General features: G+C 46.6%; 1 protein-coding gene across 4 annotated transcripts in view; it reads right to left on the bottom strand.

Moving 5' to 3' along the window:
- Positions 1-13,383, bottom strand: part of LOC144170804 (integrin beta-PS-like) — a 75,625-nt gene that overhangs the window by 41,704 nt on the left and 20,538 nt on the right. For all 4 annotated transcript variants that reach the window (XM_077700814.1, XM_077700811.1, XM_077700815.1 and 1 more), the window contains exons 4-10: positions 7,949-8,015; positions 5,601-5,732; positions 3,725-3,821; positions 1,779-1,869; positions 1,628-1,714; positions 1,463-1,546; positions 157-234 (exon numbers count right to left, since the gene is read on the bottom strand). In XM_077700814.1, the coding sequence (XP_077556940.1) occupies positions 157-234; positions 1,463-1,546; positions 1,628-1,714; positions 1,779-1,869; positions 3,725-3,821; positions 5,601-5,732; positions 7,949-8,015 (636 nt within the window). The remainder of the gene's footprint in view (positions 1-156; positions 235-1,462; positions 1,547-1,627; positions 1,715-1,778; positions 1,870-3,724; positions 3,822-5,600; positions 5,733-7,948; positions 8,016-13,383) is intronic.

The raw sequence follows: 13,383 nt of genomic DNA, 5'->3' as shown, positions 1-13,383 counted from the left end.
CGTATCGAGACTGGGCCTTAAAAATTAAAGTAAATTTTCGAGGCTTCTTTACTTTTGCAATTAATGCAACAACAATAAAGGCATTTAACGGGCCCTTACTGGCTGAATGCTTTTTTAAATTTTCCTGCAAGCAGTGCTGCAAGGGGTGGAACACACCTGGTCTGTGCTTTCGGTGTAAAATCCAGCTTCATCCAGATGACACTGTTCATCATTCCGCTTGATGGCTCCCCCCAGCTGCAAGAATTAGAGTTGAAGGGGGCTTGACAACAGTGCAGATTATCCGGCCTTTGAGTAGCAGGAAATTCCACAAATTCAGATAATTTACAATTCATCTCTAGTCACATTACGCTACTGTTGTTCAAATTGTCCAAGTTGTTCAAACATTTGAGAAGTTAAGCCAACTTCAGAACTGAAGGACAACCCACCAGCAGCAGCATGAGCAAGGTGCCAAGATTTACAGCCCACTCGCTGATTCCCAATCAGGTAACCTAATATAGCTAATACCAAGTTCCCACAGAAGTTGGCACTTACTGGTGTCCTCCAATTAAACCATACAAAAAAAATGTTTATAGAGAGGAAACCATCAGATAATGTTAAAAACCCTTTGCATGAGCTCACCTCCACAGAGACACCTTTATGTATGCTTGCCTTTGAGGCTGTATACGCCTTAACACCTCATATGTATTAAAGGGCATTTTATTCTAACACAATAGGGCCTTTATTTTAATAAAGGGCCCTGGCACCTCATATACCTACGAAGTACCACATGTCACACGTTATAGGTGAACGGACAGATTTCTGGATGATGTCCCCTAAGAATGCTCATGCATTAGATTCAAAAATCCCGGGGCCATCTCCACTAACGTAAAACCTGGGGAGGGGCAAAGCATGCTGCGTATAAGTGTATTCTTGGTGCCTTGGTGTTTTTTCCAATGGAGATGAAACCGTTGGGGGTAGAGGTATACAGCTTTGCTGTAAAGCTCTCTTGTCTTTGAAACACAAAGTTCTCTAGTGCAAGGAGTAAATGAGTGTCCCATTGTTTTTCTAGTACACGTTACGAAGCGCTCCAGCGCGAGGCCTAAACGAGTGTTCTGGTGTTTTTTTAATACGCGTTTTGTTCTAGCGTGAGGCGTAAGTGAGTTTCCCGGTCCTTCAGTACCGTGACTACATGAGATGAACGACGATTAGGATGACGACAACGACAGGAGAAGCCAACAGCCCCAGTCCCTAAGGGGCTTCGCCCCTAAAAGCATGCCTTGAGCCCCAAAGCCCCAAATCTGACTTCTGGCAGTGAAAATTGATTAATACTGGGTGCAGAGCAAATGCTCTTCCAACGCAGTGCTTTGCATCCAAATATGCTGTCATTCAAGCATATCAGAGTGGTCTCCCTTTGGGAGACCTTGCTACAAAATTTTGTCAATATTCTCAGTGCACATCCGCCAGTACAAAGGAGTCCACGCACCAAACCGTCGCCCGCTGTGTGGAAGATGGAGTCGGTGGCAAAGAGCAGGATCTTCCTCGATCGCTGGTTCCAGCCCACCGCTTCCTGCACACGCCATGCAAGCCACATACTGGGCACTGCTGCCAACCGAGCGACAACCATGTACACTACGCAATGCGCACGCACCTTGCACACTATTGCCTGCATGATGGCATCGAAGCCGCCCTCGGCGTTGTCCAGGTTGCCAGACAGGCCAGCCGACGAGACTTTCTCCTGCGCCACCAAAGCTAGATTAGTGGGGTAAAGTGGACCTACAGTGAATGTGGTGTACACATACAGTGAACAGGGTGCTGTTGGGTGTCAGCGCCAGCTGGTGGTGGAAACCGTAGGGCGATTCACATTCACTGTCGTGGCATGGGTTCTTCAGCCTGCGCAAGGCACACACGGGGAGACGCTGTTTCACCTGACATGCTCTCTATAAATTCCCATAGGAGTTCATCGACGCTATAAACTGCTGCGGAAAGAGCTCATCTGGAAAACAAAGTAACTCAATAAACGATGCTGCGGCCCCCCTCCCAACACTTCTGTAGTTCCAGGCTGTTTTTTAGACTCTGTATACTCATGCCTCTACATGCTATAAATATCAGCTCATTAGCTCATTTCAACTGTGTTCTATATCTGCACAGCATAGCACTTTCCACTCATGGGCACGTAACCAGTAAAGCGTAACAGTGCCACAGTTACAGTTACCTAAGCCGAAAAGGTAACTCTGCTACAGTTACAGTTACTATGAAAAATTAATGTCATTACTTCTCTGCTGCTGTGCAAAAACTAAGCAATAGATCACAAACCAAATGACATCGTTTATTTAATCAAAACTTATGAAGGCATGCAGGTAGTCAAAATTGCATGTAGTAAAACCCTAGACGAAGGAAACCTAAAAGGGGGCGCACTCAAGCCCAGCACCTACACTTGGGTACGCCTCGTTTTTCATGGGCCTCTCTGCGCTGGTCCTTTTTTACAAAGGTAGGCCAGCCTGCTCCGAGGCAGTGGTCTAATTGCCGACTCTTTTTTTTTTCTTCTTTTCTTTTTTTTCTCGTTTCCACCCATCTCAAGACGAAGAAAACGTTTTGAGAATCGCCTCAAAAAACAGCCTCCAAAGATAACCCTCTTAACGACAACTGGAAGGGTGGTCATGTTGTGGAAAGGTGAAAGGTGGAGAGGATATGGCAAAGAAGGAAGTCCAGAAAAGTCGAAACCATAATATGTATGTCGGCCTTTAACGAGTATTTCAGTTGGATAATTCTTTTATAAAAAAAAGGAAGTAATCTGTTCCAACATTTCCTGTCACAGTTACTGCGTAAAGAAGTAACAGTGTTAAAAGTTACAAGTTCCTCTAATTTAAAGTTTTTAGTTACCGGTAACACATTACCAGTAACTAGTTACTAACCAGGACTGGCACTTTCTACTGAAAGTAAGAAGGTTGATGCACTTCTGGTCACTTGGTTAGACAGAGTGCTAGAAAATACTCCACTCAAAATTCCAAACATGACAAAGGCCTGAGGCTGAGTTAAACCATGTAACAGGAAGTGTACTTTGGAAGCTCAGCAGTTAAGTTAAAGTGCAATGTGAAGAAACCAAAAGTACTCATCACAGATATGCTGAAAGCCCTCCCCTTACACTTGTGTAATGAAAGGCTTGAAGAGATGGATGAGTATAACTATCGTGCACAAGTTATCGGTGCTGATCCAAACCATGAGAGAAAAAATCAGGCGTAGAATCAGCATGGGCTCAGCACGGTTTAACAGGCACTCTCAAACAATTAACAGGCTACCTCTGTCACCAAAATAAAAAAGAAGGAATACAGACAGACAATGTGTGCTCCTGGTGATAACATGAGGGGCAGTTCAGGGGACTTACTAATCACCCTACTGAGGTCGGCCTACGATGGATTACAGGAGTGATCGTTATGGGGATGGGAAATCAGGGAAAAAACTCAGGTGGAATGCACTGCGGCTCACATTCAAAGGGAAAGACAAGGGCAGATTGGGTGTGTAATGTGGAGCAGTAACAACTTATGGACCACTGGGGCATGCAGCAGAGCCGCTACGAGAGACAGATCTAGAAGTAGGGAAGGACAGATCACTCGCTAGAGCAATGAGGCAAGGAGTTTCTGGGCAAAGAGTGCAGCACAGGAGCAGTTCAGAGCAGAGGACATAAGTGGGCTGACAACGATTCCCACCCTCGAGTGAATCACCGGTGTGGTGCATGCAGGCAGCTCACCTTTCAGGGGTCGTGTCTACGTAGGGAAGCACAACTTTGTCGATGAATGAGCCAAAGCCTAGCCGGAAGTTCTTGGTCACATTCAGCATGTTCTCCACTGCATGTGGGCGTCACACAGCATCCTTTTAATTTACAGAAAGGCTTATTACGAGAAACTGAAACACACACTGGCAACCGGAAACAACAAACACGAAGCAAGAAACTTAGCCTGCCCATGTGTCCTTCTACTTAACCTCTCTTTCATGGCCCTTCTATACCGTATTTATGCGAGTATAACCCGCCCTGCAAACCATGGGGGCAACCCGTTTAAATCTCTGAGGCAACCCGTTTCGCGCCCGCGCACGACACACTTCCCAATTCTAGTACACTATACTAAAGGGGACAAGAGAAGAAAACGAAGGCGACACGAAATGCTTTATGTCATCTTCCGTTTTTTTCTATTGTCCACGTCATTAGTTCGCAATTACTACTATAATGATATATATTACCAACTCGCCCAAGCTTATGCACTTGCAAGTTTTTATCAATGCATTGTGAGTAATACAAGCAATAAAAAGTGTGCTTTGGTCATAGGCTATCACAAAATCCTGGGCCATCTCCACTAATATGAAACCTGGGGAGGGGTGAAGCATGCAGTGTATAAGCATGCAGTGCATGCAGTGCATGCAGTGTTTGCTGTAAAAGTCTCTTGTCTTTGAAGCACGAAGCTCTCTAGCGCGAGGCATAAGCGAGTTTCCCGGTATTTTATTACCGTAACTGCACGTGACAAATGACGATTATGACGACGATGGCGACAGGAGCTGCCAACAGCCCCAGCCCCTAAGGAGCTTCGCCCCTAAAATGTTTAGATCACAACAACTGCTACCACCATACCCTTTTACCACTACTGCCGTAACACTCTGCACCTATAACGAAAATTAAATCGTAATATGCAAGTGCAAAGATACCATTGGCGGTACATATGATGAGGCACAGTGGTCATATCATGCAAAACAGCAGCTCTCTAAACAGCGGACAGTTGTTGCCACCACCGATATACTATTCTGTTTCCAATTTGGAAGAGAGGTCGAGTAACAGGTCCCAGATGCAACACGGGGGATGCATCGCTGCTTCACAACTTGCCTGAGCAGTGACCCGCTGTGCTTTAAGGGCGCATTTTTTCAGAAAGGGACATGAAGAAGACCACGGCTGCTGGCAGGGGCTCCTTTCCATCTACAGCACACATCCTGGCCTCCCCACCGACGGTGCATGGTATACCAGATGCAAGCGTCGCTGTTTTTCTGTTGCCTTATTCCTGAGTACCTGTCGATCCCTCTCGACCATCCTCCCCGTTTTTTCCCTGGCAGCTGGGTGCTCCATCTTCGCACCAAACACGACAACTCCCTCACCAAACTGCTTGGCGCAGTGCCCTGCTTATCCATGTTACTCCGAAAGAAGTGGAGGCCTGCCAATGTTTTGCCAGTGAAGTATGCATGCGTACCTGCTGCCCTAGCTCTAGGCGAGCTAAAATTGTTGGCTTGCTTCACTCCCCCTTCGGGGTCTATGACAGGAAACACAGGTTACGTGGTTAAATATGATACTAGGAGTATAATAGTCATGAGTAGAACTGAATGAACGGTCAGTTGTGAAACTAGTTCCTATTGGCATAAGGTGCTGTGTTTAGACCAATAAAAGAATGAAAGAAAAGAGGGGCAGGTAAGATTATGCCAGATGTGAACCCTGCTCAGAATGTCATTACGAAGCTTTTGGGGAGCTATTTTTTTTCCCTTTGCCCCACAAAGTGGTCGGAGTGAATCCGGCATTGTCCCACTTGCCCCCACCTGCGGCCCCTGGCCCGTCAAACGGTGGTGCAACAGGCACACAGCCACTGCCTCACCCAAATCATCAGCGAGCTCGGCCACCTTGTTCTTGTGCTCCTTCATGGACTGCGTGAGGTCCATCAGGTAGTACAGGTCCACCGGGTAGTCCTCAGCCTGGCGAAATCGCACCGTGAACGTCTGCTTTGTGCCTGAACGCAGGTCGGGGTGTACAGAAAGACCACTGTAATTTTACACCCCCTAAGTCTCATCAAATTTAGCAGTAAAATGGACTTGAGTGCATATATATTACATAAATGTATGCATGCATGCATATATACTGAAAGCCAAAATAAGGTTCCCCACCAATTGATGTTGTCACACTTTTAGCAATACATAGACACTGCTTAGAAGAATGCAAAGCATCTCAATTATTTTCCGAAGCATCCTGTAATCTGATTATTGCAATTATTGCTACTTTGCAATTCCTTGAAATAGTTTCTTTCTGAACTATAGTTTGTTCACTGCTTTTTATTAAAAGTTATTGGTTATGCCAGTGGTTCTCAAATGGGTGGTCCGCAAGGGCATTTCAGGGGTCTCCAAAGCCCTTCCTGAAGCTTCCCCCCTTCCCCAACGTTTTATCCTCTTTGCCGAACCTTGCTGGCAATAACAAAAGGTGGCTTCGCTTGCATGACCTATATGCTTAAAGGCCAACCGCACTCAAATTTCACCTCGGCCAAATTTACTTCGTACATACAATACGTGCCACCAAATCAACTGGGACACGACTGGTAGCCCCGTGAAATGCATTGTTAATTAGTTAAAAACGTTTTAAAGACGCTGCACCTGCCGGTGGATCGCAAAAACAGCCATGAAGCAGAAATGACGAGGCGGCTGGCCGGGCGCTTGGTTCTTCAGCCAGCCAGGAGAACCGGTTAAGCTCCGCTGGGAAGACTTATCATGGCCACCTGTTGCGCACATGAAGCACTGTTGCGCACATGAAGCACTGCACGTAAGTTTGCTCCGTCTGGCCGGCCGCTCCCTCGCCGCACTTAATGGCTGCAGCATCACTTCCGAGGTCTCGGACCAGGTGCTAGTCGCCTCCCGAGGCCTCCAGGTCGCGGCGGCCCTGTGGGCAGCCGCCACCACCCCATAAGGGGGATCTTTTTGAGTAAGAGTTATTTCACTCTCTCTCAGCCTGGCGGTAATGGCCACGCTTTTTTCAATATCGGTTTCAAAATCGCCGATTTTAAAGCAAAGCTTTACTAATCTTGTCGAGCCGATTCACCGTAGCGGTAAATTTGACCTTCATTTGATCGTAGCTGCGCCGTATCCTTGGCAACGCATCATGCGACTTGCCAGGCCGAGCACCGCCGACAGCCACCTTCGCTGCTTCCGGTGCCACTGCCGGGTTAGCGCATGCGCTCTCCATGGTTGCCTTGTGCCTGACCAGGTGATTCGCAGCCTGCCTGCAAGCTTGGCCATGAACGAGAACGAGGCCAGCAGATTCTAGGTACCATAAGGCCGGGCTGTTTTCTCTGGACGTCGCACGGGAGCTCGATCGAGGCTTTGAGCCGCCATCGTCAAGCCCGGCGGATATCGCCCGGCAAGCCTTTCAGCTTGAAAAACGCTGAAAGCGGGACCAAATCCATAGAAAAAGGCAGGCTAAGTAAAACCAAGACTTAACCAGACTAGGCCAAGAACTCGTTGCGCGTACCCGGGGTTGGCTGAGCTAGGTCTGAGCTGAGCCATTCTATTTATGGTCGTTTGTGCCATGCATACGCGCAGTTCATGCTGTCATATTTTGTATCTTGCAGTCTCTTTAGGCACACCTAACGGAACCAAGGTTTTCAAGAGGTCGAAATTTTGAGAGCAGTTGGCCTTTAATTTCTCCGCGTAGCAAGGGGGTTTAACATTGGCTTTTGGCACAACACGCCAGCTATGCGGGAAAGCCAAACACAGTGAATTTCAGCAGCAAGAGCAAATTATTTGGCAATATGACAAGCATCAGAATAAAAGTTATGCACAAACGTTGGGCATTGAATACGTACGTCGTGGACTTTAACTGCCAGTGAAAACTGTCCGACATCATGACAAGGGTCAACACAGTTCATTTTGGGGTCCCCCATTACTTTTGCAAGCCCAAAAGGGGTCCCGGTACACTCATAACTGGGAACCACTGGGTTATTCTGATGCCGCTACAACAAGGGCCAGTTTCTAATCACTGCCATGTGTCTCATTCTATTCATCCTGCATCCCTCTTTTACAACACAAAACGTCTGGTCGAAAAAGCACACGCATCTGGGCCCAGTGATATGTGCACTCTCGGCACTACTGTAGCACTCCAAAAGTGCATGCTATCATAACACAGAGACAACTGCTCTGGCAAGTACTGTTTGGGGCATGGTGCGAAAAAAAGCTGTCATACCTTGACGTAAGGAGAGGCGAACTTTGGCGGGTTCAAGCTGCACATCAGAGCCGGCTTTGTCCACAGGCTGCAAAAGATCAGCTCTCAGCATATGTCCTCCGGGCAGAACTGTCGTGGGGCAATGGACAGCTTCTCAAAGCGCAGTAAGAAGTTTTCCATTGCCTGCGATCCCTACCTGTGCCACCCAGATATTTTTCACTTACTCACATAGGTACTGCACTGTTTTGAGATGCACAGTGCTCGCGTCATGTTGGCCATCTGGTGTCTCTTGTATCTGTACTAAACGTCGCCCACAACAAAGTACAAGACGCAAAATGACTACACTTCAATGTATCTAACAGTTTAATTTTTAGCACTGAATCTATAACGGAAAATTTTGTTGCACATTAACCATATGCATAGGGTTGTTCATTTTCGGGTTTTATATTTTTTTAAAATCGAGGGGTAAAAATCAGGTGCTATTTTTTGAACTGGTTAGCCGGGAAGAAATCGGGTGTTTTTGTAAAACCATTCTGAAATTCGGCTTTTTTCAAGTTAAATCTACAGATGTGCTGAGTAATATACCCAGTTTATTTTAGAAGGTACAGTACAACCTCATCACAAGAGACACTCGGTTATAAGAGACATTTGAATGAAAGCATTTTGGCTGGTTTTCCAATGTTTGCCATGTTAGCAACATTGCATACAAGAGACCTTGGTTACAAGAGATTTGTTTTCCGGGTCCTTTGAGTGTCGCTTGTAACGACGTTTTACTGTATCATGAGCTCCTTAACTCTGACACATTAAAATTGGTGCTTCTTTCAAGCTACCTAGTAATCAGGGGGGGCATCAGGGCATTCTAGAAAGTGCCCTCCGAAATTTGGAATTTGTTTGGAAATGAATCAGTAATGATGAAAGTGAAGAGCACCGATAACTTCTAAGAAATGAAACATTTTATTCACGAAATCTAGTCATCGATTTTTCACTCATCCTTGTTTACATACATTATCATCTGCTTGCGCAACATGGCGGTCTTCATTCGGTACATGTCTGATCGCTGAACGCACCTTCAATGGCAGAGAGCTCTCTCAACACCACAGCTTCCATTAGCTAGGCACAACAATGTCAGTGCAGCCTGAGGTAGCAAGCTGGAAGTCATACCAATACTCAATGAGTTGGGTAGTTGTGTTTGTGGGGCTTGCTTCCAGCGAGTACTGCTTGAGAACGGCGGATCTTCAGTACACGATTGTGCAGATTGCTACTGTGAAAAGGTCCATTCGGGGAGAAATCGAGTTTTACCCAAGAACAAACAACCCTCCATATATGCAGGATTTCCTGGTTGTCCATGACGGAGCGTTCGTCATCTGTTGCACATCATGTACATAATCAACTCTATCAAAATGTTCTTACCCAATTTTATGCATGTTAAAAGCATACTCAGCCTCGTTACGACATGCTGCAAATTAATGGTGCAGCCAGGATGTTTTCGGGGTGATTGATACGTCTTTCAGGTTTAGGGGGAAATCTTCAGGCCTCCCTCATGCAAAAGAGAGGAGGAAATTGCCAAAATTTCAGTGATGCTTAAACAACCTCACGGGCTAGGCAGCTGCTGCCAATGAAATGACAGGGATGGCAGCATTCATTTCGTAGCACAACCACTAGGGGGAAAAGTGGAGCAAATGTCGAACTCCACTGTCACATCTCCACCATCCTAAGTCAGCTTGCTCGATGAGCCAACATGCAGACGACGGGTAATTAGGGGGCTCAAAGGAAAGGTGTAAAAACTGGCCGCCCAAAGCTGGCCCCTGAACGTGTGCCTCAGCATGGTGGTGCTTTGTTGGAAAAGGCACAGCAGGATTTGGGCGCCATCTGTTGTGCCTCCACATATGCAAATCTTTTAATCACACTTCAGCTGCTGAATATGTAACATAGTTGCACTTTGATAGTGATTGTGAGTGGCAGGTATTTTGTCCACTGATTGCATCTTCCCCGGAGGAACAACTGAATTAGACTTTTTTTGCGGACATAAGCAAGCACCATCAAAGAGGCATGCAGCATCCTGTAATCTGTTGACACATTACAGTGTAAATTCTGCCTTCACCATCAAAAATGCAAATTCTGATTGGACACACCCATTTTTATAAGCAATATGCTAACCATTCATAACATGCATAACAAGTTCGCAATGAAACGCAAGCTCTGTTCATTTATGGTGTTCACGCATGATTGACCAAAGCATACCTTGCAAATGGGTTCAAAATGTTTAGAGCATGTATAAATTGTTCGGTCTAGTTCACGAACAACCGCTCACTGTTCCCATGACTGAATGCTTTCTGGCATGTTAGCAGGTATAAACTGGCTGCTGTGCATACATTTATGCGAATTGACTGCCTTTTCCTTACTACTATAACTGCTATAACCAAGTTCTTTGGAATGCATAACAGGAAATGGTGAAAAACTGCCCTTCAAATAGCATACTGCAAACACTGCGTGCCATCAAATTTTCCCTTCAGTACTCGGTGTGGCTACAATCCCGGAATACGAGCACTTATAGGCAACGCATACTGGTGAGAGCTGCATATAATGATTCAATAGCTTGAAACGCACTGCTCTTTTTATAATCAACCCAGAGCAAATGAGAAGCATTTAATGCACCTTACATTGAAGTGTCTTCCACAGGCTACGGAAGTTTCACTGCAGCTCACCTAGCAAAATGTTCCCAGCCAACCGGAGAGCACAAAAAGGAAACCTTTCCCCAACGTTTCAGAAGGATAATCTTTTCTTTTTTTCGCAACTGGTGAATTGCTGTTAGCAGGACGCACTTTCACTCCTGCAGCTCATAACACGCACTTGAATGCAAAATAATAAAAAAATGACAAGAGGAGCGAGTTTTGTGCTACAAAATGACAGCGGCGTGCGGGCCTTATCTCCATCCTAGGCCCTATCTCTATCTGCGGTAGCGGTCGGCCCACGAAGTGAGGCCTCACCGGAAAGAAAGGCAATTTGTGTAGTGAATGTGCACGATGACCGTTCAGCTCGTCACTCTCTTTCTCACCATCTCCAAGCAACTGGCCAATACAATGCACTCCGTATAGTAGGCTTCCGGTTCACGCGTGCTATGCACGAATTGCCCTAGAGCCGTATTAAATGAGTATTGATACGAAATTTCAAAGCTCAGATAAATATGTAAAAAATTCTGCAGAAATTCAGAGAATTATCTACTATATATATATATGTAGCATTCTTATGCTGCCTTTCCTGAGTGTGAGTTTTGTCCAGCCGAATTTTTTGTTTGTTGTGAATTCTGTCTGGCAAATTGTCTCCAATTACGCTATTATAACCATTACAGTTGAAACTTTCGCGAAATCTTCATTATTGTGGAAATAGGGCGTTAGACGGGTTGCCATTTTCCGTAATTGTTATGTATTTTTCTTATTTTTTTAGTTTTTCAAAATTTCCGTCATTATTTTGTATTTTTCTTATCTTTCTAGTTTTTCAAAATTTTGTTCGACCGATTATCTCAATTTACGCCATTGTAACGATTACAGGTGAAACTTTCGCGAAATCTGCATTATTGTGGAAATGCCATGCATTGTGTTTTGCCATTTTCCGTAATTTTTATATATTTTTTATTTCTTAGTTTTTCAAAATTTCGTGCGACCAGTTAACTCCATTTACGCCATTTAGCGATTACAGGTGGAACTTCCACGATATCTGCATTTTTGTGGAAATGCAGACACGGTCCTGGTTGGCAAAGAATATTATGCATTAAAAGCTTCCTTTGTATATGGAGATAACCCCTCCGAAGTTTAAACCGTAGCCGTTCAGTGGAAAAAATTTTAAAATAATTTTAAAAATTACACCCACCTCCCCTCGCGGGAACCCTGGTGTGATGCGACCGTCGACCGAAAGCCCGCCGGAGAGCGGCACACCGGAGCGTCACTGTGACGCTAGCACACCGGTTATATGCGCAGCGCGCCCGAAGGAGAGGAGACCGCGGAAGAGAGAGTACTGCACATGCGCCGGCGCCAGTGCGTCTGCCGCGGCTATGACGCAACACAATCCACTTTAATCTCCTCCAATCCAATCCAAGCCAAGCCAATCCATTCGAATCCAATCCAATGCCCCTCTACCTCAATAAAGTTTTACTGAACTGCCCCTCGCGAGAGAGGGGCATCGGAGAGGAGAGGGGTGAGCGGCGGAGAGCGCAGCTCGCGCGGCGAGGAGAATGGGGGAGGGGCGGGCGCCGACGACAACGCCGACGACGCCGGATGCAGGGACAAGGCGAGCGAATGAGATGCAGTCGCATCTAAAATACTCGCGCGCACGAGAAAATTCATCCGCGCCATCGAGCAAGCTCATGACGTCATGTGCGCTACGACCCAAACGGCCGACGTCGAGGCAGCCGCGCGGTACTGTTGGCGTGCGCTTCTCCGCCTTGTGCCGCCATCAAAGTTTTTGGGACTGACTTCTCGCTTCTCGTACGCGACTACGGCCAGCCGAGCCGGGCCGTACGGGCGCGCGCGCACGCGGCATCGGTTGTATAGTACACTGTAGTTGTGGTGCGACGAGAACAGTGACTTCAAATGCGCCTTCCCATCATGGCGGTTGCCTCCGTGTTCGCTTCACCGGAACCAAAACTGACGCGAATAAACGGAGCTGTAAGTAATTATTTATGCTGCGTTCGGCAATCTAATGTGCCATTCTATGATTAGTGGGCTTGTATACGTAAGCCGCGAAAAAAACGTAACACGAAAAATTCGTGTCAGTACTCCTATAATTTTCATCCATGCTCTTCTTACAAAACTGGTGCGCAAGAGCAGAAAATCGGAGCTCCTTTCTGAACAGGCAAAATGCGGCTGCTTCGACCGTGTCGGCATGGCGCAATTGGACAGACGTCGTGCGGCTTCACAAAGCGAGCGACCGAGGTTCGATTCCGACCAGGGAAAGCGCATTTTTTTCTTGAGGCGCTGTGAAACCCCGTGTGTTAAGTTGGCTTTCCTCCAGGGCGTTTCGGCGCGAACGCCGTCAGTCAGGCGGATCAGCGCGAAGTGCGGGAGCAGCTGGCGCAGTCACTCCCATTCGCCCCCAGCAGCACCAGTGCACACCTTCGGCGATACGTCGTCAATCGTGCCATCCAACGATATACCTGCTGAAAAGTTAATTGTGCCGCACCATGTCAAATATAACAGACTTGAAGGCTGAAAAGTAAATTATTTTCCCAATGCCTTACGTGAAGAAATCACGCAGCTACCTTGCACTGTTGATGCATGATGGCGGCGGATTGACTCTCGATTGGAAGGTTTTGGTTTCGCACTTTGGGTGCAGTCTTTACCCAACGATGAGAAGAAATAAACACTTGCCTCCCTACCTTCCCAGCTGCGCCAACCCTCCATGGCCCCAGCAACGGCGCAGATGTGAATGCAAGAGATAGGGGTGGAAGCAACACATAGCGC

Source organism: Haemaphysalis longicornis, unplaced genomic scaffold, assembly GCF_048455015.1.
Source record: "Haemaphysalis longicornis isolate Haplotype H1 unplaced genomic scaffold, Haemaphysalis longicornis Haplotype H1 scaffold_2, whole genome shotgun sequence".
Taxonomy (NCBI): domain Eukaryota; kingdom Metazoa; phylum Arthropoda; class Arachnida; order Ixodida; family Ixodidae; genus Haemaphysalis; species Haemaphysalis longicornis.
Note: the sequence above shows the minus strand (reverse complement) of the source record. Positions and strands in the feature narration are given on the sequence as shown.